The sequence below is a fragment of the Eptatretus burgeri genome, chromosome 2 (assembly GCF_056783735.1).
Source record: "Eptatretus burgeri isolate ZD-2024b chromosome 2, Ebu_testis_v1, whole genome shotgun sequence".
Taxonomy (NCBI): Eukaryota; Metazoa; Chordata; class Myxini; order Myxiniformes; family Myxinidae; genus Eptatretus; species Eptatretus burgeri.
In genome coordinates, this window is record NC_140962.1 from 11947003 (window position 1) to 11971647 (window position 24645).

General features: G+C 42.9%; 1 protein-coding gene across 4 annotated transcripts in view; it reads right to left on the bottom strand.

The window, feature by feature from the left end:
• Window positions 1-24645, bottom strand: part of LOC147031433 (uncharacterized) — a 95434-nt gene that overhangs the window by 54054 nt on the left and 16735 nt on the right. For 3 of the 4 annotated variants that reach the window (XM_085863047.1, XM_085863030.1, XM_085863021.1), the window contains 2 exons: window positions 15108-17027; window positions 7848-7978 (listed from right to left, as the gene is read on the bottom strand). In XM_085863047.1, coding sequence (XP_085719173.1) covers window positions 7848-7978; window positions 15108-17000 — 2024 coding nt within the window. In that variant the 5' untranslated portion in view covers window positions 17001-17027. The remainder of the gene's footprint in view (window positions 1-7847; window positions 7979-15107; window positions 17028-24645) is intronic. The other variant, XM_085863038.1, reaches the window with a different exon arrangement.

The following is a 24645-nucleotide window of genomic DNA, read 5'->3' on the forward strand; positions in this document are numbered from 1 at the left end:
ACTGCGCAGGGTATCGGGTTCCATGAACTCTCTCGTCATTATAAGGACTGCACAACAAAACCTGTGTAATATTAAAAGAGTTTTCAAACAAATGCTTTACGAAGGAGGGATAAAGTCACTTTCAGGCCAGCCTGTACATCCTTGGTGCTTCCAGTCTTGCTCCATGGATGTGAGACTTGGACTCGGACCAGGGATCTGAGACGGAGACTTAATTCCTTTGGTACCAGGTCTCTTCGGTGACTCCTTGGCTATCGCTGGTCAGACTTTGTGTCCAATGAGTGGTTAGTGAGAGAGCCTGAAATGAGATTTGTTACCTGCATAGTCCGTGAGCGTCTCTGAGGCTGTATGAACATGTGGCTCGTTTTCCTGACGCTGATCCTGCTCACCAGATTCTCTCAGCGAGGGAGTCTCGTGAGTGGAGGAGGCCAATTAGGCTGAACACGTGCCGGCATCTGCCTGGGGGATGGCCAGACGGAGGCCCCTAGAATACCGACGGAAAGAGGATGCAGCTACGTGCTGCTCTGGCGCATGCTCCCATACCTGACCTGACCTGTACATCATCTCCTTGCACCTTAGGTAATACACTGTACATCAAATAAGGATGATGGTTATTTGTTTCACAATTGTGATTTCAGTTTACATGTGTAAATAACATTTTATTCCCCAAATTAAAACTACACCCTGTCCACTTCTGCCTCCCTAACTCATTTTTTTTTGAGATGGTTCATGTGACTATATTGTTGTTCATTTTATTTTTCTTTTGTTTTGGTGTGGCTATTTTTCACAACTTTCAACTATTATGTCAGAAAAGAATGAATATAATATTAAAAATTTTGCAAAGATTCCATTTAGCAAAACAATCAGGAGATTTGGGATGGAGTGGAAGTGACATCATAAGAAAGCATACATTGCGTTTATAAAATCCTTTACAACTTTAAACTTTAACAACTTTGGATGTAAAGATGCTCAAAGCAAACTGTAAATGATACATGAAAGCATAATTCATAAAGCTTTGTTAATGTTGTTGTTGATTTTGTGTTATTGTTGTTGTTCAATCCACAATTCCCCTGGGTTTTTGACGAGTTTCTGCGAGGCAACATTCCACATCAATGGTGAAGTCGACCTCCACAATTGCCAGACTTGGGGGACAGAAAAACCTCAGGAAATCAGGCAACATGAAAAAGACTCATCAAACATCAACGTCTGTTGCACTCTCGGGAAGTCACGCATCATTGTTCCTTTTTGTTTTTTGAAGAAGCAACAGTCAATAGCGAAAGTTGCATAATTTGTCTCGGAACTACGACGATGAAATCTTTCAGATAGCACGTTCTCCCAACAGACGGTGGTCTCCACCAATTGGCTTCGAATGTACGACAGTTCTTGTACGACGCCTTCCCAGACAAGTGGATCGGTAGATGTGGACCAAATGCTAATTGGCCACATCGTTTGCCTGACCTGTCTCCATTGAACAGCTTTTCATGGTGCTATGTTAAAACTGTTGTTTGACTCAACAAAACCACATTCTTTGGTTGAACTCATGGCTTGGATCACAAATGCAATTCATGAAATCACTCAGGAGCAACTGGAGAATATTTTCAATGAGTTGGAAAATCCGATTCAACGATGTATTGCGAAAAGTGGCGATTATGTTGAGGCCGAGAAACATTATTTCGGATGCATCCTATGGCTGTTGGTTGAGTCATTGCTGGGAGCATGACGGTGCCGCTAATGCAGAGCCCCCTGTTTTTAGTAAGCTGGTACTCATTTTGCTGACTTCGGAAGGATGACAGGCTTTGTTAACCCACCTGGTGTTATTTCAACAGCGCAACAGGGGCTCAAACTCAAGACCCTAATAACTTAAGATAACCACCTTAACTGTTAAGCCAACACCAGGCTTGCTGAGAAACCTTAACTGTGTTGCGTAAAAGCTTTATGAATTTTTAGGATTAAAAAAAAATAAAAGAAGTATAAAATCATCACCAATTATATCATTTACAAGCTGAAAATTGTAAAACAAATTCTACAGAACATAATTTGGCTACAATTTAAAATCAGAAAAACAAAAAACTGCAATGCTGGGGGTCCAACGAATGGAAGTTTGATGAAAGAGGCGGCGGGGAGGTGGAATTGGAACAAGAATAAGAGGTTAAAAGGTCAAATTTCATTCAATACACCCTTCTTAAGAACTGTAACCAAAGCTACAAAGCATTGCAGCAACCTTGGGTCGAGGAAACATGAAACCTGAAGTCAGAATCCATTCATGAAAAGATGTCAGTGATTATGGTGACTTCACTCTCATAAGCATCGGCTTTTTTTTATTACTTCCTTGTGGTGTTTCAGGAAGGTTTCTTAATAACATCGATCTCAGGCTCACAGCACAAGGCGACGAGAGGACAGCATGCACGCAAAGTGGAAAACGTTTCAGTCAAATCTAGTTTCATCACACAAAACCATAAAATTGCAAACACAGGATTCTTCAACACTCATTATCCAAATATATTGTTATGGGTCTGGGGAACAGGGGAGTTATCAAAGTGTAAGGCCTTAGCAGAGACCCGTGTTTGCATAGGATAGTTGATTACCTCCACCACCGAAGGTGGATGGAGGTTATGTTTTGAACCCTGTTTGTTACTTACGAAATCTAAAGATTTCGTAAGTATATTGATGACTTCCGTTACCGGGCGTAGTGGCGTGCGCCTGTAATCCGGCTACTCGGAGGATCGCTTGAGGACGGGTGCTCTGCACTGGGCTGCGCTATGAGAGGGTGTAGGGCAGCCCGGAATCATGGCGAAACCCAATCCATATCCCTGTGTCGTAAGAGGCGACCAGGGTTGCGTCAGGAAGGGCATCCGGCATAAAACCTCTGCCAAATCAGTATGCGGATCATAACGGATGATCCGCTGTGGCGACCCCTAACGGGAGCAGCCGAAAGACGAACAACAACTTCCGTTTGTTTGTTTGTAGGCACGATAACTCGAGAATGGAAGAAGCTACCAATGTCAAATTACACCACGTGATTCAGGAGGGTGATGGCTCATGCTGATTAGATTTTGGTCAAAATCGGTCAAAGGTCAAGGTCACAGTGAGGTCAAACAATTCCGTAAATTCATGTGGAGAAATGGAGTATTTTTGCTTTGCTCGACGTTACGAGTTCGTTTTAACTTCGATTTTAATTTTGTCTTCGGTTTTTGCGATCGCTTCGGATGCTTAAAACTCGGTTGTCGAAATTCTGGTAAAATCGGATGTTTTGGAGACGTTTTAAGATTGTATAAAAAATATTTCACTCGACGAGTCACGGGTCGTCCCATGATGCAGTGCACTCGAGCAGACGCGTCGTTGAGTTACGTTAAGGTTTAATATAATTGCGTGGAGAAATGGAGATTTTTGCTTCGGTCGACGTTACGATTTTTGATGGTTTGATACAGAATCATCGTAGAAACTTCTGCTTTGCGTCGCTACCTTCTCGAGAGACAGCTTTTATTAGACAAGGTCAGAGGTCAAGTTGACGATTTCGTAAGTACCAGTCTATGACTGCTTGTCTGTCTGTCTGTCTGTCTGTCTGTCTGTCTGTCTGTCTGTCTGTCTGTCTGTCAGCATTATATCTCAAAAAGTTGTGTACGGATTCAGACGAAAATTGGTGGACAGTTTGGGTGTGTGAAAAGGCCAAATTGATTAGATTTTGGTAAAGATCCGAATCCAGATGCGAGAATTTTTTGATTTTCCAAGTGATTCTTTACCATTGAGAGACAAGGCCAAAAAAAACAATATATAGCATGATATCTCAAAACGTCATGGACGGTGGGGCTGTGACAAGAATTGGTAGGTGACAAGAACAAGCCAATTTGATTTTGGTTCAAGTCTGAATACAGAACCGACTTATCAATGGGATAGAAAATGTAATCTGTTCAGCCTAGTAGAGGTATGCGCTCTACCGAGTGCACTTTTTGTTTTTACCTGTAATATGGATCTCACGGTTAGGTCAAGTCATCCTGGTTTTGTATGCCATAAGGAGATGGTGTTGTGAGCATTAGAAAGGTCTGCTCAGTTAAGGTGTCACGTGATCTGTCCTCCCTGTCTGAACCGACAAGGGATCTCTGAGAGGACAAATGATATGGGGTTACATGTAGCAACACGGTAAAGTTCACTCCTTTTTCTTGGCCCTCCTTCTGGCATCGGCACAACACCAGGGTCCTGACATCACTGCCGGTGTTGGCGGACATCAACAAAAAGGTTTGTTGATGGTTAGACCTGTGGCAAGGAGGAATGATGCAGTTTGTCGGAGTTGTGGCCTGGGCAGGCAGCATGGAGCACTCATCTTAGAGGCTGTGCTGCCTCACATGAAGGAAAGGGGAGGGCACGGTGGAACTATTTGAGCACCTGAGGAGCACCTTCTTCTTTGTCAGTCTGTCTGTCTGTCCCTCTCTCCCCCCCTCTCTATATATATCTCTCTCTCTCTCTCTCTCTCTCTCTCTCTCTCTCTCTCTCTCTCTCTCTCTCTCTCTCTCTCTCTCTCTCTCTCTCTCTCTCTCCTCTTCTGCTATGGAGCTCTGCTCGTTTATCACACACAATTTGCTGCACTGCTCTGCCCTGCCTTGAGGACATTTGAGTGCTTTACTATCCTTACCTGGTTTTGTCGTCTGTGTACATAGGCGAGTGAATGATCGTAGTGGGGCAACTTAGCATAACAATTGTGCATTTTGTGAGGAAAGCACCAAATTTGGCACACTAGTAGCCTATCATATTATGAACAGATTTGGATATTGGGCCATCTCAAATTCAGCCGCTGATGGCTGTGGCAGCCATTTTCCACTGCCATCAAAATTTTGAGATGGCCCAATATCCAAATCTGTTCATAATATGATAGGCTACTAGTGTGCCAAATTTGGTGCTTTCCTCACAAAATGCACAATTGTTATGCTAAGTTGCCCCACTAATGCAGCCACGAAGAAGCTGACAGTCGAATGTTGTTGCATGCATCCCATGCAGCCAACCATGGTCACCACAAGATACTGATCAAGACAGTTGACACCGATGTGGTGTTGGCTGTGTGAGTGGCTCAGGGACTGCAACCAGAAGATGAACTGTGGCTAGCATTTGGCACTGGGAAGAGTTTTCAGTACCTGGCAGCCTACGGAATAGCAGCTGGCCTCGGACCAGAGAAGGCACAGGCACTCCCAATGTTTCATGCTCTGACTGGGTGTGACACTGTATCGAGCTTTGCTGGACATGGTAAGAAGACTGCTTGGACAATCTGGACCGTTCTGCCAGAACTTACAGACGCACTGCTGAAGCTATCCTCTGCACCAAGTGGCATACCAGACGATGTCATGCACACCATCGAAAGGTTCGCATATTGCTCTATGACAGAACAGCACGTGCAACGACATTGACAAGGCCCGGAAGAAACTCTTCGCGAAGAAGAACAACGTGCAGCTGATCCAACCAACCAAGGCAGCTCTGGAGGAGCATGTGAAGAGGGCGGCCTACCAAGGAGGCCATATGTGGGGTCAAACACTGCTACCAATGCCAGAGCTGCCTCCTCCATCCAGCTGGGGCTGGGTCAAGAATGACGAGGGGGTGTACGAGCCACACTGGACGAAGCTAACCAAAGCAGCCCACACCTGCTATGAGCTATTATCGTGCAAGTGTAAGAGGAGCTGTCTGAAGCGTTGCAAGTGCAAAAAGGCTGCACTTGAATGCACAGCTTTGTGTGTGTGAAGGAGAGTGCTCACAAAATTGAGAGAATATTAACAGAGCAGACTGTGTCACTGATTCAGAACATTTAAATCAGACATCTCTCGATCAATTTCTATTAATGAGATGTCGGTATTCATATCAATCAGATGCAGCCCGCGATTCGTTTGCCACCATGCTCAACAACCAATTTCTCTGAGTGAGATAGTCGTCCGGTACAACACATAATTAGCAGCCATCTTGCAAAATGGTGGCTATCTTTATACTTGAGGTGGCTACAGGTGATGTTTTCTTAAATGTTCAAACCAATGTTCGAGTGAAATTATAGTAACCGCTAGAGGCCATTTTGGAAAATGGCTGCCACAGCCGGCTTCATTAGGCACAATAGACGCCGGGCCTCGGCACGTGTCCGGTTTTTATTTCGATACGACCGCTCATTTCTGGTCACGTGCTGGTGCTCGAGGTCAAATGGAGGAGTGCTGTTTTATTTTGCAAATGCAAAAACAAACATCAAACGTTGCGATTTGCCGTTTGTTTTTGCATTTTGAAATATATATATATACATATATATATATATATATATATACATATATATACATATATATATATACATATATATATATATATATATATACATATATATATATATATATATATACATATATATATATATATATATACATATATATATATATATATATATATATACATATATATATATATATATATACATATATATATATATATATATATATATATATATATATATATACATATATATATATATATATATATATACACACACACACATAGTCAAGGCTCGTGGAAGAGCAATTATTAGTGCACTGAAGGGATCAGGATGCATCAGCAATGAGAGAGAGAGAGGGAGTGGGGCATACCAACAGCAGAACTGAAGGCCAAGACAGGGGGAGGCAGAGGAAAAATTGGTGTGTTGGGAGAAATGGGGGGCAGGAGAGGATGCATGGGATTGACAAGATGGATACAGAAGGGTCCCTATTTTGTAAGCTGTGCATTTCTAATCCACAAAACCTAATCCCATGTATCGCTTGCTTCAGGGACAATGGAAAATCCTTGGGGGTGAAAATCTTGATAACTGGCATGGGTCAGCTCACGCCTGGAATAGAATCACTCACCTCGACTGAGGTGAACGATTGCTTCCAAATTGGCTTTAAGCCGGCCATCCTTACAGCTCCTCACCAGACTCATATTTAACAGTCGTAGCCTGGGCTGAAAACACAACGATAGTGTCATGTGGATGGAAAGAAGGAAGAAGAAAGGAAGGAGGAAGAAGGAAGAAGGGACCCCCCTCCCCCACCCCGCTTTGTGAGATATGCATTTATTGTAGGAAATGTTAACGCTGCATACTTACCTTTGTGTCTCTATGCGCACAATCAAACATTAACAGGGATGATTCAGTGTGGAGTGCCATGTTGTCCCATGGATCTGGTATTCCCTTCACCCCACCTTCTAATGATGACAATCTCCGAATTTATTATTTGACATGGGTCCACGGTGCCCTTGGAGCTTAGACCATCGCTCTAGAATCAAACTGTTAGATATCAGTGTGGGAGTGTCTTTTTCTAATTCTGCCATCAAGGCAGCCAGGTCGCATGACCGTTTGTTTCGGTACGAACTGGATAATGGGATCTTCCCTGCCCAACGGTATCATTGGCTCGTACCATTCAGTCACTCAAGGGTGGAGCCATACGTGTGTGGTGAAGCCAGTGAGCAGTCATCTTGTGTGCCCTCTAATACAAATAATAACATCAATGAATGTTCAGTTCAGTTCACCATTTTGCAAGTTCAATAATTTGCTCGATACAGTACTTGGTTTTAGGATTTTAGACCACAAATCAGGGCTATAATTAACACCATCTTTGCTTTATTTCTAGTCTAATGCCCGATCAAAAACTAGGCCAGTTTCCAGAAATTTAAAACTCAAATCTTTTTATTGATGCCTTGAAATGATTTTGAACCCAAGATATCTGAGATGCCAATCCTGTGGCCTCACCACGAGGCCGTCACCCGACCTGTGAAAAATATTCCATGCAAAACTTCCGCGTGAATGTTAAATAATCAAAACTCCTCCAATTTCAGAATTAGCTGTTTGTTTGGGTGGGGAATCGGTTTACCGGTATGCCGTGGATGAGAGCGGTGCACGAAAGATCTGCGCGTAGAATGGGCAAGAGGCCTTGCCCAGGGTCTGCAAGAGTCCGGGCCTGTACTCGGAGTCCACGCACCACAGCGACCCTTTTCCCGTGCCCTGCATGTACAGAGATGTCCAACAGCAAAAACATCATCAACTAAAGCACCTCTGTATTCAACAATAAGAAAAAGCAAACAGTTTACCCTCTGTAGAACCAGAGGCAATTAAGGATTTTGGTTCCTACAGTTGTCTAACATCGTGTAATTCACAAAGTCATTCCAAGGCTGTCAAGGCTTTCTAGCACTACACAAGAAAGCACCAAAGGATGGTTTGAACCTCATCTGATAATTATCAACCACAATCTTCAAAGTCCTGAAAAGAAATACATTTCCATTAAAGTAACCATACTTTGAGGTTTCTGCTCAGAGAGGGTGGATGGCGAAAGTTGATTTTGGCTGATCTGAACCTAATATGGTTTTGAAACCATATCAAAGGGGACTATGGTTATGCGTTTGCAGTTTTTTTGTACATCACTCCTTCCCAATTCCATATCTAGGTGATGCATGACTTCATCGCCGAGCGCCAAAGGAAGGGAGTACTCAGTTTTTACTCCGTTTGTCTTCTTGTTTTCTGTTTGTTCGTGTGTTTGTTTTTCCGGGCGATATCTCAGGCACCTTTTGAGCTCGGAAGCTGATATTTGGACATGACAGTGACCAAGTGATATTTGGCTAGAAAGAGTATTTTTGATTAATCAATTAATCGGTTAATTATTTTCTTGCTTGTCCGGACGATATCTCAGCCATCCTTTGAGCTAGGAAGCTGAAATCTGGGGACAAAAGTGAAGATGTGATTTGGCAAAAACTATATTTTTCATTTTTTGATTAATCAATCAATTGACAAATTACTTAATTATTATCGATTTATTAATTACTTATTTATTTGATTTTTCATCCTGGCAATATCTCAGGCATATTTTGAGCTAGGAAGCTGATATTTGGACATGACAGTGAACAAGTGATTTGGCTATAAAGGGTATTTTTGATTAATCAATTAATTATTTTCTTGCTTGTCCGGACGATATCTCAGCCATCCTTTGAGCTCGGAAACTGAAAGTTGGGGACAAAAGTGAAGATGTGATTTGGCAAAAACAATATTTTTCATTTTTTGTATTAATCAATCACTTGGCAAATTACTTGATTATTATCAATTTATTAATTATTTTTATTTTATTTTTTCATCCTGGCAATATCTCAGGCACCTTTTGAGCTCGGAAGCTGATATTTGGACATGACAGTGAACAAGTGATTTGGCTATGAAGGGTATTTTTGATTTGATTAATCAATTCATCGATTAAGCATTCATTTTTCTATTAATTACTTAATTTTCAAAAAGTTACATATTCAGATGAAACAGCGGTGGTTTAGGTATGCTATTCAACAATTGATTGAGAAATTCATTATTTTTTGATTGTTATTTATTTATTTTAATTCTGCAATGAATCAATCAATTAATTACATTGCTCCCTCCAAATTCCGACTCCATGTGCTCCAAGGCGACACCGCACGCTGGAGGATTTGTTGTTTACTTATTTGGCATGGGAGCGGTGTACTAGAGAATTTAGAGGCGAGTGTGCATGCATCCATCCATTAGGACCATACTCTGTGCAGAGCGTTGGTGCTGCCTGAGGAGTCTCCTTGGCTATTGTGTACAATCCTGGACGGGTCCACACTCTGACACAGGATACCAGCATGCTGGCACTCATTTTTGCCGACCTTGGAAGTATGACAGGCAGAGTCAACCCCACCTGGTATTAATTCAACAGATAAGGGGTATTTGAACTCAGAACTCTCGGATCCCAAGCCGACCACCCTAATCATTAAGCCAACACCAGGCATGAGTATGCATACCTGTAGGCCATCCTACCAGCTCTATTTGACCACAGTATTCAGGTATGAAATTGATCAGCTTTTATTGCATCATTACTGATGTGTGGCTATGCTGCCGATAAACAAACAAATTCTCTTGAGGTTGAACAATCACAAAGGACAGAGGACATTAGGGAATCGGATTTGAGAAAGAAGTGAGTATAATCCTACTGTAGATAAGGACAAGAATTACAAACATTGCCAGGAGGTACAAGCAAGGTATTTATTTATTTATTTAATTTGTTTATTTATTTATTTACAATGGAGTTTTCAATCAACATGCGAATACTGTGTTCACTGATGGGACAACCAGCTCAACATCCACTAACTCTTTCATGAAACACCCTGGCTGTGAATTAAATTAAGGTGAGAATGAAGGAATTATTCACTCATTCACCATTGCAGCCTGTAAATGGCTGGTTGTACGAAATAGATACAAATGAATCGTAGTCTTATTTTGCATTGATGGTTTTCCCTTCTGCTTTAGTGAAGTAATGTTGTAAGAATTACAAATGTTTACAAAAAATATTAGGCCTCTGAAAATGGTTTACATACTTTTGGTGCATTTCTTATTCTACTTCATTTCAAAAACATCAGTTGCAAGAAAAAGAGCAATCAGAGATTGCAAACCCTCACGGTCAGGACTTCTTTTGAGTGGTTTATTTTTTTTATAGGTTTTAGGGTCAATCCAATATGGCTGCCAAACCATGTGACCAATGACATCATACGATGATGTCATGATTTTTTTTTCTGTGGACCATTTTATCTCTCGATGACCCTCAAAATTTTCATACCGATTGGATAACTAGGGAACCTTTGACGTCATTAAAAAAATCACACATTCCCCATGAGGAGTACTTGCCATGTGCCAAGTTTTAATTTTTTTTCCTTTGCGCGGTTTCAGAGAGAGATTCAGGTACAAATTTTTCCCGTTTTTCCAATATGGCTGCCACACCACGTGATCTAAGACATCATAATTATCATGAAAACATTCTACATGAGTAGTTGCACCAATGTTGAAAATTTTGTCTCAATCCAACAATAGCAGTTGCGGAGAAAAACACAAAAGTTCTGTGTGGGCAAACAAACAGACAGACAGATAGACAGACAAACAAACAGACCCAAATGCAATACCCTCTCCAAATCCTTTGGCAAGGGTAACAAGAAAGGCACTCGGTGGAGCGCATACCTCTGCCACGTAGTGCCTGATCCACAAGAACATATCAGGCCCAATACATTTTTGAAATATCATGCTAGATATTGTTTTTGGCCCTATCTCTCAATGGTGAAGAATCACTTTAGAAATTAAATAATTCTCGTATCCAGATTTGAGTCTTCACCAAAATCGAATCAATTCTTCCTTGTCACACCCAACCTGTCCACCAAGCTTCATCCGAATCCGTCCACAACGTTTTGAGATATCGTGCTATATATTAGTTTAGCTCCATCTCTCAAAGGTAGAGAATCACTGAAAAAAATTACCAGATCCGGATCTGGATTTGGAGCTTCACCAAAATCGAATCAATTCTTCCTTGTCACACCCAACCTGTCCACAACGTTTTGAGATATCGTGCTATATATTAGTTTAGCTCCATCGCTCAAAGGTAGAGAATCACTTAAAAAAATTATCGGATCCGGTTCTGGATTTGGACCTTCACCAAAATCGAATCAGTTCGTCCTTGTCACACCCAACCTATCCACCAAGCTTCATCCGAATCCGTCCACAACGTTTTGAGATATCGTGCTATATATTAGTTTAGCTCTATTTCTCAAAGGTAAAGGATCACTGAAAAAAATTATCGGATCCAGATCTGGATTTGGACCTTCACCAAAATTGAATCAATTCTTCCTCGTCACACCCAACCTGTCCACAACGTTTTGAGATATCGTGCTATATATTAGTTTAGCTCCATCGCTCAAAGGTAAAGGATCACTTAAAAAAATTATCGGATCCGGATCCGGATTTGGACCTTCACCAAAATCTAATCAGTTCGTCCTTGTCACACACCCAACCTGCCCACAAAATTTAATCCAGATTCATCCACAACTTTTTGAGACATCCAATACACAGAGACAGCCAGACAGAGAGGGGGTGAAAACATAACCTCCTTCACCATCGGTGGCGGAGGTAATAAGGACATTGTTGGGCTCTGCAAGCAGCAAATTTTATTGGTCGAGTTGATGGACAAAATGTTACGCCATTTTACAAGTACTGCTTAACTAAAGGGGTTTGAAAGTGCTAAGAAGGGGATTTGTTTTCTCCATTGTTCAAATATACAATTAAATTGAAGTGAAATGAAGATTTTATAGGTTGTAGGACAAAAATGCAGTTGATGAGTCATCTTTTTCAGTACCTTATCTAACAGCCACCGAAGGTGAAGGAGGTTATGTGTTGAGCTCCTTCCGCCAACCTCCTTCCGAGGTTGGCCAAAATGAGTACCAGTGAACTGGTAATAGGGGCACTGCATCAGTGGTGCCCCCATACTCGGTCGTAGTGGCGATGCACCGTTGATCGTTGCCAGTCGAAAGCATGAAATCATGCCACAACAATAAGTGCAAGTATTTAAATAAATAAATAAATAAATAAATAACATGCATACTTGGCTTACTAATGTTCGTTTCCAAAAGATTAAATTGAATCTTCTCGAAGTGTACTATACAGGCAACTTTGCATCCTCCCGTCGAGTACAAATTGTTTCGGTATGCTGTACCCCCACATTCATAGCGATAACAAAAAAAAAACATAAAAAACAAAGAAAACCCGTCACACTGACTTATAAATCAAGAAGAGAACCAAAGCAAACTCAGCAACAAGCACATTACAAAGTGACCATTGCTTTGTGGCGGTTGAGCGAGTGCCTTTTATATCTGTAGGGTGACGCTGTTTATCAGAAACCTAATTTGAGATTCTGAGCAAAACGAACATCAGCGCGTGGGGGACTGTAAGACGATAGCAACATTAAGCATAGTCCATCTTTCAATGGACCCCCACATGAACTTACAGGAAGGCCTTCCATAAACGGGGGTCTCCGCAACAATTAGCAGCAAAAGACGGCAACAGATGCTGACCTTTTCTCATATCCACCACTGCGATTAACTCTCCATGTGCAAAGGAGACTAACTAGTTCAGGACCTCCCCTGAGCAATGGCTGCCCCCCAAAAATAATCTCCTGTCCACAAAGCCATGAGCAAATATTCTGCCTTCAGCCTGGTGGTGCAATAAGAACTGTAGTTATTTTGTAATTGATGTAATGATGGAATGTTATTTAAAAAAAAAAAAAATTATAACATTACATCTGCATGATGACATATACACACAGGAGAAATATTGTAATTACAAAGACCATTAATCAATTTGTGTCCATTCATTTAACTGAGAGTAATTTTGCGTTCAACTTCAGAACTGATGGACGTACATGTTCCGATATCGGCCATTATGCTGGGGGCGGTTGATCGCTTTATTGGGGGAAAGCCACAGAGTAAAAGGAGAAGCTTCCAAGAGTTTTCTTCTTGAACCCACGATTATTACAGAATGAAGAATTAGTCTTGCTGGTGAAGGCTGCGTCGATCTTAGTCAGCAGGCAGGTAGAACAATGGACGATATTGACAGCATATTAATTGAAGGATGCCATTCACCATGGCTGAGAAAGGAGAAACTGACGTTTTGAGCATCAACCTTTTGTCGGAGCAAAAGAGGGGCTAATGGCCGAAACATCAACTTCTCCTAGTTCTTCCTACGGCGGTTAGCATACCTCAATCAACGTCCTGTTCATTTCATCCTTGACTATTACTCCTTGTCTAGGGCTGACGGGATGGCTTTGATGTACGCGCACTCGCTTCTACGCTGTCTCGCCGACCCAGCTAATAAACTGTCATCCCGGCGTTTAACAGGCAGGGTGATTCGTCAATGTGTATGCATCGGTAAATCACCCTGCCACCAATTAAACTGGGCGTCCCATCTGCCGGGATTGGTTGGTGGACGTTAAACATCCCACGGTGTTCTTTGCGAGGAGTAGATGAGCTAATCGCCGGCAACGTGAACAAATTTCAAAATGCCTCCTCCAACCTACAGAGGGCACTGCTTCAGCGGAACAGGCGCATCCTCGGCCAATGATGCTCCCCCGCACCCTTGTTCTGCGTGCACAGCCGTGCCTCCGGGTTCCTAGAGCAAAACCACCTTCGAGAAAATATCTCAGGCCAAAAACAAGTGAAGTTTTAGCATCGAGCATTCCAATTTACATATTTCCAGGAACTCAACGACTGTGACCTTTCAACAATTTGCTTGCGGACAGGAACGTTCTCGCACTTCTGAATGTAGTTGTCTTGCAAAACCATGTACTTCAACTTTCCTCGATGCAATTTCATTTAAGAGAAGGAGAAATAAAAACAGAAATGACATCTTTGGCAGCAGGTACCGAGCCAAGCCCATTCCACTGGCCTCAAAATGCAACGACGTCGTCTGAAGGATACAGTGTGGCCGATTCTGAGTGGAGAACTCCAGCAAGTGGGAAGGCTGGCATCAATATTACAATTGCAGTTAAAACATGGACCGTTCAGACATCAAATAACAACAGTGAGCAACTGAAACCCTTAATTTACCATTTCCCTTTACTTTTCAGGTTGTCCACAACAAAAATGATAATGGGACAGCTTATTGGTTATGTGTGTAAAAATGAGAGCATTAGGATCCCTTACCCATCCCCCCCCCCTCTCCCATTGTACGAGTACGTTACAGACATCCCCTCTCCTACCCTAACACTCATATCTTCTCCCAATCTCATTTCCTTTACTTCCTCACTCCTCCCACACTCATCCCTCCTCGAATAGCTATCTATTCATTGCATTTTATAGTCTGGAAGTGTTATTGATCTCCCTTCTACACACCACTACACACCTTTCATCCCATCTCTCAAATACCCGTGATGAACCTGTTTCCATGATTTTATACCAGTGCCAGAGCAGCCCCTTCCAATTAAGCTCAAAAATAGGCAAAAAAACAAACCTGTTTATGGGTTTTTTTATGTTTACGGAAGATGCACTACACCAAAATCACACACACACACACACACACACACACACACACACACACACACACACACACACACACACACACACACACACACACTATAATCCTTGCCAAGAAACTGCTTTGGCAGCATCGACGCTCTGTAGATAGTACATTCTGCAGAGTAGCAATTACAAATTGGTTTAGTGAGACACAAACTGAAGCATTAAGTGGAAACAATGGACTATGACAGAAGCTCTGGATCCAAAATAAAGTACAATTAGCATTGTAACAAAACATGGCTGCACAAGCTTACCTGTTTTTTGTCTCTCTCCACACGTCGGAAGCATTTGTTGAGAGACAGGTTATGCCGAACCGAGTTCTTCCAGCCGGTGGTTGTGTGTGCAAAGTACGGGAAGTTATCCAGAATCCACTTGTAAATGTCACGCACGAGGAGGCGTTTCTCGGATGAGCATTCGATGGCCAAGAAAATAAGGCAACTGAACGAATACGGGGGTTTTGCAACCGCACCTCCCTCGCAGAAGTCCGTGCTTTCTGATTTCCCAGTGCCATCCGAACCCCCTTCTGCGGCATCATGTGTAGGGCTCAAGCTTTGGAGGAGACCACCAGGTCCTGCGCCCAAACTGAGAGATCGAAGGAGGTTCTTGCTCTCGTGAAGCCAATCCAGGTTTGTCAGCTCCTCGTCACTATCGGAGGCGAGGGCGACTGCTCCCACGTCCCTACTACCACAAGTCGAAACGTGAAGGTTTCCAGTGCTTCCACCGAGTTCAGCGCGAAATGCTTTGGAAAGACTGCGGCCTGGAAAGCTATGGCTTAATGAAGAGGGGCTGGAAGGTAACCAGATGCTATTGGTTGCATCCTCAGTTGCTCGAGCCTTACGTAGTGCACGTGACAAAAAACTGCTTGGACAGCTCCTGCTCAGGCGGCCGCCGCTTCTACGACCACGGCCTCCTCGAGCCCGACGTCCTCTTGGTGGAATACTTTCACATGAACATACTTCTACAGGCCCAGGTGTTTGTCCAACACCATGATTTGGTGCAGATTTGTCTTCCATATGCAATATGGAGCCAGTAGGACGATGATGTGAGCTATTTTGTACAATTGGACTCTTAAGTGCTTCAATAATTTTCGGATGCTCAGAAGCCACATTTGTCATTGCACAATGCCCAGCCAAAGTCATGGAGACCTCCTGTTCTTGCCGCAAAGCGGTTGACAAGTTACAGCCTGGAAAACTGTGACACAGGGAGTGAGAGTTCTGCATTGGAGAAGGTATTTTGTTCAAATGCAACTTTCTTTCTTGCAATTTTCCATCATTAGACCCTGTCATCTGAGTCAACGCCGAGGTCACGAGTCGTCCCTCTGACTGGCACTTGTACAAACAGGACTTTGGAGACATGATCTGGGGTAACGTATCAGAATCATGTCCACGTGGTAATGCCAAGTCAAATGGCAATCTTGTTGTTTGCTCTTCGTCATATGGTCGCTTGCGAGCTTCGTGTAATGCCAGAGACATGACACTCTCAGGCAGACTACAGCCAAGGTCACCAATTTCTCTTATTGCACCTCGTCCATCCTCAATCCCCGTTTTTATAGCCTCAGCAAAACAGTAGGCCCTGGAGTAGTTGGAAATGCTATCAGTGTCACCTACTGGAGTCTCCGGCACATGCCGGCTGCAAATGTCTGTGAAACCATGATCTTCAATGTGGTCATCACGCATTGCTGGTCCATGGCCTTTCGAAAGCTGCATTTCCAGACTCCCAGCAGATGGAGGAAAAAGGAATGGTTGATGTCCCGCATATCCAATATTGCTGGGAATAAAAGTGAGAGCAGCAGAAAATGGGGAAGCTGAGTAGGCCGTTCTGGATTTACCTAGGAGAGGAGAATTAGCAAGCTGTGCCAAAGGCCCATAGCCTATGGGCGGAATCGCCACACTGTTAAAAAGCATGGGACGCGGGTAAAGAAACCCCAGTCCTTCTGTTTGACCCCTGTTAACGGCTGCCTCAATGGGGTACGCCAAAAATGATGGGTCTGGAGGGAGTGTGAGGCCGGCTGCAAATGCACCCTGCTGTCCACAGCCCAACTGGTCGCTCCACGTACGCTCTCCAGGTAAAAAGCCTTCCAGCTGGCTTGGCAAGGCCTCTCCAGTCAGTAGTGTGGCTGAGCCCTCAGACTTCTGGTGCAATGGCATGGCTGTACAGCCGACTGCCGAGCTGCTCTGGAAAAAAAAAAATTCAATGAAAAAATAAATAAATTCAAACATTCACCATTGTTACTCTTGTACCACCAACAAACCGTTCTAGTCTCTCATATGGTCTTTCAAACAAACCTCAATAATATAAATGTTTATAAACCTCAGCAGTAAAGTACCATGGGTTTTATGGGTTTTTTTAAAACTCAAAATTATGTAGCCACTTCGAAAAGAAGGGAGGATGTATTTATTAGATAAAAAGTGGGCGGTTTGGGGTGGGGGCAAATTTCGTTCTTTTTGTATACGTAATATGTAGAAAGCCTTTATATGGCAACATTTACTGGATGGCCAGTTTGCTTAGGGAGGAATGATGAGCAAAATTAAAGTTTTATTGTTTGGACATAAACCTTACAGTAATCCCAAGCTCTTCGACTTCAAACCCCTTAGTAGGGCAGTTAAATAGTCTCCACGCGCACCTCCCCCCCCCCCAAAGTACTTATGCAAACATACTTTTTTTTTTTTTTAGAATCCTTAAGGTGTCTAGTTAACATTTTTAGATGTTAACAAGAAAATTTGGTTGGTCTTGGGGTCTATTTGGCTGCCATCTTGGATTTTGACATGCACGATTATCAAAAAACAGAACTTTTCATAACTTTTGAACCTGCTCAGTGTCATCACGTTTTGCATTCTCTGCAGCACGGATGATGAGTGCGGTATGCCTTCGTAAAATCTCGTCGGCAACTTGGGTGAAATTTAGTTTCTCTTGCAAAAAGGTCAACATCCTTCACCTTGCGGTTATAAACTGCTGTTCCCCAAACGCTAATGCTCGAGGTTCAATACGCTTCCAACCTGTGGGTAGGGTGAACTTGATAGGTTTCTCCTTTTTTTGCCTGATCGCCCAGGTAGCTTCGGATCAATTTTTATCACAGAAGATGCATTCAGGGCCGAAAAGAACATTTTCTGACTGTTTTCAGCGAGGCGATCGCCGAAGTGCCGCGTGAGATGTTGAGGGCTGGTTTTTGTATTCAGTTAGCCGATTAAGGGACATTGTAAAGTACTGGTAACATCCTCTGTGATAACCAATGGCGTCCAGTTCAACACCTTCTGACTCAGGTATCAGGTATCTGACTGCATATATGTATTCTCCATATGATAGGAAGACCCTGAAGGTTCAGCTAAACGTTTATCACGGATGTCATATGCAGGAAGGCCAGTTTCTCGATGGGATCTGCTTTGATACTGCTAAATGATGTAAAATTCCCATAACTATTAATACCAGTCACATGCAAGATACAGTTGGGGGAAGAGACTTTTTTAAGCTTGAGAGTTAACTGGACTTTCAGTGCTTGGGCGTTTTTCTCCTTTAGGCAGAGTTGGGTTAGTTTCTACTTGACTATGATGTGAACCCTCCACCAACTCAGCAATACGTCTATCTACATTCTACAGACGAGTTTTGCACCGTCGCCGTTGCATGCACCTGAAACCAGAAGAAAATATGATTAAGCAATTGAGGAAAAATCGTTTACAGAGGTAACAATGATGTTGGTCAGTTTACATATAGCGAATGACCACCGCTGCCTCAACAGACACAAGTCAGTAAGGACTGTACAATGTTAAAATTAGAGTAACAAAGGTTTTGTTCAGTTTCCATGCAGTAAATGACCACAGATTCTTCAACGGGGTCAAGTGAGTAAGGCCCATACATTGATACAATGCAAAAAGAAATCTTAACACCTGAAACAAACAAAGTATTATTTAGTGTTCTCGGAAGGTAAGACGTAAGTATAACACGGCAACAATGGGAAACAGCATAAATTCTTATGATCTTATATATTATTTCCGAGTTTGTGGTTTCGTGTCGCGCTATCTTCGACTTTGTTCTGCGCTCGAGTAACGTGATATTCGGCTTACATTATCTCAAAGACCATATGAGGTGCCTGGTACAAAAAAAGTAAATAAAATGGTTCTGAAACAGTGAAATCGTATTCCACTTACTGCATTAAAGTAAAATTACTACTGATACTCTGCATCAGTTCCTTTCTCAAACACACCCACCCCAACATGTCGCGCAGAGTGCGGGTTATGCTAGATGTATTTAATTTAAAATTCAAGTTCCAGGATCTTATCACTTCATGAAGCTACCTCATTTTAGGGTATTTATACTGTATACATAAGGTGAGTGAGACTATTCTTACCCAGGCCCAACATGGACTTGGAGTTCTAGCAAAACTGACAAACAAGACAAAAGGTTCCAAATTTTTTTTACAAGGAATGACCATTGCTGACACAGTTATCAGATGCCAGTAAGTAAGGCCCATACAATATGAAATAAGAGTTACAATGTTGTTGGTCAGTTTATATGTGCCAATTAACCACCATGGACCCAACACAGGGCATAGACGGTGTACGATTCCTTCGGCATGTTTTTGTCACCATTTTGAGAAGTATGACCCATAAAGCATTATCAAATATTAAAAATATTACAAATAAATTTGGCATGTCAACATTGTATGGAATAGATGTTTCAATTGTATTTCTAGCATGTTTGGTTCAAAAGTTATGAGAATTTCTGTTTTTCGATAATTGGGCATGTCAAAAATCCAAGACGGCAGCCAAGTAGACCCCAAGACCAACCTAATTTCCTTGTTAACATCTAAAAATGGTAACTAGACACCTTAAGGATTCTTAAAAAAAGTATGTTTGCATAAGTATTCATGGGGTACACGTGGGGCCTATTTAACTGCCCTACTACCCTTCAAGAGAAGATTGTAAAAGGAAATGCATATATATATATATATAATAAAAAATAAAAAATGAATGATAAAAATGAGAGAACAGCAAACCCGATCTTAAAAATGGTTGGTGCTGCTTCCTTGCTTGGCATTCAGCATTGAAAAGGATAAGAGCACAGACAATGTCCATAGATTTTTATTCATGGGGAGGAAGAAATTCCTCCTGAGGAAATGCCCTGCTGAGTGCATTGAGAAAGAGACAGCACCATTACTGTGGTGTCACTAGTATCCAGAGAGGAGAGGAGGAGATTGGGACCATACTCTGTGCAGAGCGTTGGTGCTGCTTAAGCAGTCTCCTTGGATATTGGGCACAATCCTGGACGGGTCACCACTCCGACACAGGATACCAGCATGCTGGTACTCATTTTGCTGACCTCGGAAGGATGACAGGTCGAGTTAGCCCCACCTAGTATTATTTCAACAGTTGAGCGGGATTTGAACTCAGGACCCTCGGATCCAAAGCCCGCCACCCTAACCATTAAGCCAACACCAGGCATAGTACCCAGAGTGCCCATGGAAATGATGGTTCTGCAAACCCCAAGCTCAGTGGATGAGGTGGTCTCATCCAATGGTCCTGTGTTGTACCTCATGTATTCATCTGCATGTCCGTGTGTGTGTGTGTGTGTGTGTGTGTGTGTGTGTGTGTGTGTGTGTGTGTGTGTGTGTGTGTGTGTGTGTGTGTGTGTGTGTGTTCCACTATGACTTAGACCCTGTAAAATCATTTTCCCAGAACAAAAAAAAAACAACACCCAATGTTAATTTGCATATTTTAGGTACAAAGGCAGAATATGATATATATATATATATATATATATATATATATATATATATATATATATATATATATATATACATACACATACATACATATACAAACACTAGCAGGGTGTGCTTAAAAATTGTATAAGCATATGAACCGTCGTGCCTCCCCATTGTCTCGTGTCACTCACCTGCATTTTTTTCTTTTCATTTATTGATATTGTCCGACGATTCCATGATTTTTTTCCTGGTGTACCAGCTTCAATGTCCACCGGCACGCAAAATTTCAGCTTTCTACTTCACCCAGAAGGTACCGATCTTTAATATCAGTGAGTGAGTCAGTGAGTGGTTATAAAGACATTTATATTAAATATATAAATACACTGGTGCTGTATGCTTACATATTGTAAGCAATGCTGAACCATGCTTTGTACATAGGTACATCATAAATAGCAACAGTTGCAGCATGACCTCCCATTGTCCCCATTGTCTTTGGTCGCTGACCTGCAGTGCGCACAACAAGGCTGCACTTATTTTTGCATATTTTCATTTACGGACACTTTCTGATGGTTCTGTGATTTTTCCCGGTGCATCGGCTTCGATGTCCATCGGCACGCAAAATTTCAGCTTTCAACGTCACTCGGAAAGGTACCGAACATTAATATCAGTCAGTCACCGAGTCAATCAAGGGTTCCAATGAGCTTTATATATTAGACATATACATATTGTTTACGGTTGTGGAAATTCACAAAACACCATTCAGGTTCCCCAGAGATCAGTTATTTCGATAAGTACATGTTTTAGGTTAGAATCCCCACCGATGTGTAAAGGGCTGTGAATCTTTGAGGTGGTGTTATTCTTTTTCTATCTTTTATTTTAACAACATCTACAAAAACCCGATCATCCCCGAACAACAGGAACGCCATCATCGTCAAACAAACATCATAATACCATCACCTCCTCCTCGACAGCCGCAAAATGCCGTTGGTTGCGAACCAGCGGCACAACAGTAAAGCCACATTACACCGTCCGTGTGCAAACAGCCGCGAAGCGACTGATTTGCATATTTGGATCAAAAAGACGTCTTCCCCCAAAATCACCCTGTGACGTAAGAGGCGGGGTTTCCCGCAGGGATGAAGGTTGAAGGTTCGAAAGGGGGTGGAGCCAGTCTCGGGTGAAGGTTCAGGGAGCGGCTTTTCACCCCCCCCCCTCGGGCTATAAAAAGGGCGGAGTGAATCGCCAGAGCCAGTCGGAGTTGGAGTCGGAGCTTTGGCGTTGTCAGTCGCCAAAAGCAGTGGTCTTTGGGAGACGGGAGAAGTCGCCAGGGGCAGTCGTCAGTGGAGAGTCGTCAGTCATCAGCCGGAGACGGAGCGCGTCGAACAGCCAGAGACGGAGCGCGTCGAACAGCCGGAGTCGAGCAAGATATGTCACGGTCCGAGCAGACGGCCCTGAGTCGGTCGAGCGACGCTGAGGAGTGAGCAGGTCCTGAAAGAGCATCAACTCTAAGAGAGCAAGGCCCGTTCGCTCCTCTGAAGCGTCGTTGGCCAGGCCCGATCGACCAGGCCGCGGGGAAGGCCAAGCGACCAAGGAGAGCCGCCCGCCAAGCTGCTCAAGCGACTGGTGCATTTTGCGATGGCCCAGGTGGAACAGAGACACAGGGGTCACCGACCTGAAGACCCTCGAGCCGTTACTAGGGGCGGCCAGGTAACCTGCACGGCCTCTCGGAGCCCTTGGTCAACCAGGCTCCCGAGTTTCAAATAAAGGCTCGTGAGCCCTTTTCTTTTCCTGAGTTTTTGTATGAAAGTCTGTGGCGCCTTGTCTGAATAAGTAGAACTGATTAAGCGCATGACTGTACATTATTGAATACATCGGCTGTAGGCTTTTGCTCGTGTCTTGTCCCTATTTCCCCATCGATTGCTTGCCTGCTGTATAAAATAAATGCCCCATTGTTTGAATGTACATCTGCTCGTCGCGTCACTTTCCTACCATTGACTGCCACGACGCGTTCGGGAAATTAGCTGGCTATTAAGGCCGATAAACGTGACGATTTGGTCCGACGGAACTTGGAGATTTAAAACCGCTCGGCAAAACGCACACGGGACGAGCGCGCTTTGCGGCTCCACACCGGAAGATGATGGCGTTCCTATACCTCCGTCGAGGTATAAATTATCGGTATTTCTGTCTGCGTGGATAATTAAGTATATCGAGATTCGGCGATTGACCCTGTACCACGCGGACAGGATATTGACAAGTTTATGGTGCGTTTAGGCATCCGTAGCAGGTTTTTCGGGGTTATTCGGAAGGCTACGACTGAATTCTGGCTTTCGGCGGGCGCGCGACTGCGTTTGGGCTGAAGCGGTCGTGCGTGGCCGTGGGAACCCGCGTAATCCGTAACAATATATTAGCGGGGTATGCTACAACGTTGTAAGCAATAACGAACCGTGCGTGCTTCCCCATCCTCTTGGGTCGCTTACCTGCATTTGTTTTTTTTCATTTATTTATATTTTCATTTACGGACGCTTTCTGACGGTTCTGTTATTTTTCCCAGTGCATCGGCACGCCAAATTACCGCGTTTCTCAATTGTCTCGAGTCGCTCACCTGCATTTATTTTTTCATTTCTTGATATCTTCATTTACGAACACACTCTGAGGGTTCGTGATTTTTTTTTTTTTCCCCGGTGTATTGGTTTTGATATCTGTTGGCAAGAGAAATTTCAGCTTTCTATGTCACCCGGAAGTTCTTAAACATTAATATCAGTCAGCGAGTTTGTGAGCGAGTAAGTGAATGAGTCAGTCAATGGTTAGAATGAGCTTTATATATTAGATACATCCCCATGACATTTTGACAACGCTGCACTTCCAGTTTTGAAAAAAATACTGCAACTAGAGTCTTTACCTCTGCCATCATGAGCACACACCCTGTCATACTGTAGTGTTAGGAATTGGTTTGAGGGCAATAACGATTGCCATCATGAGAACACACCCTGTCATAGTGTAGCGTTAGGAATTGGTTTGAGGGCAATAATGATGACAATCTACAGTGGTGGCTCAACTCAAACTCAACCGAACCACTCTGGGACATCTTGAAACGCCACCTGAGGGCCAGAGTCGACAGAACAAACATCACTAAGGAACTTGTGCATTGTCTTGCTCTGAAGGTGAAGTATTAAGCTTGCCATCCATCAAAATATAGCACAAATTGTTCATCATAGGGACCGAATTGTGCTTGCGGCCAAAGATGGATCAACACCCGATGAGAAATCAAATACATAGTTGTAAATAAGCGGTTGCGAATTGGTACCCTGCATATTTTCGAGCTGTCGCAATGCTTTTGGTAATATGTATTAGTGCAAACCTTCAAACTGAAGTCAACCTTCTGAATTATATTTCCCTCTTTAATTGTGAACGACAATGAATTGTGCACGGTCTGAAGTTACAAGTTAGCTTTCAATGCCGAATGTGATCTATCACACCTGCACTGCTGTTGAATTGGTAAAAGTTTCCTTTGGATTCAAAAAGAAAAAAGAAAAAAAAAAAAAAAAAAAAGAAGAGCACAATGGCTGATGAATGCTTTTGTTTCTGTTCGCCCTTGAGAACACCATAATCAAAATACAATACACAATAGGTTACAAATCAGCACATTAATCCCCCACAATATTTGCATGATCAAAAGGACAGCTAATGTACATACGTGGGTTTGACACCCTTATTGGCACAAAATTTGAAATTACTTGCAGCTGCTCGAAGGCCAAAAGCCCTCTTCAGGCCCTTGGAAAGAATTAGCCGTGACTCATCTGCTGCTTTATGGGAAACTGGAATACTACATGTGCCAAATGGACATCACTGCACAAGAAAACAACAGATAATACCATGCCAGGTCGACGGCACAGGGCAAAGGGACAAACATGCCAAGGGCTTTCTGGCATGACAACAGCGGTGGTGTGCAGACAACATGCTGCAACTGTAACACAGACATCGAGAGCTTCAAAGAACATTGGGTGCTTGGTTTGCCCGTGCCAAAAGCAAAGCGCAAGGCTGTTTTTCTGTTGTTTGTTTGTTTGTTTGTTTTTTTAACATTGCTGGCCTGCTACACC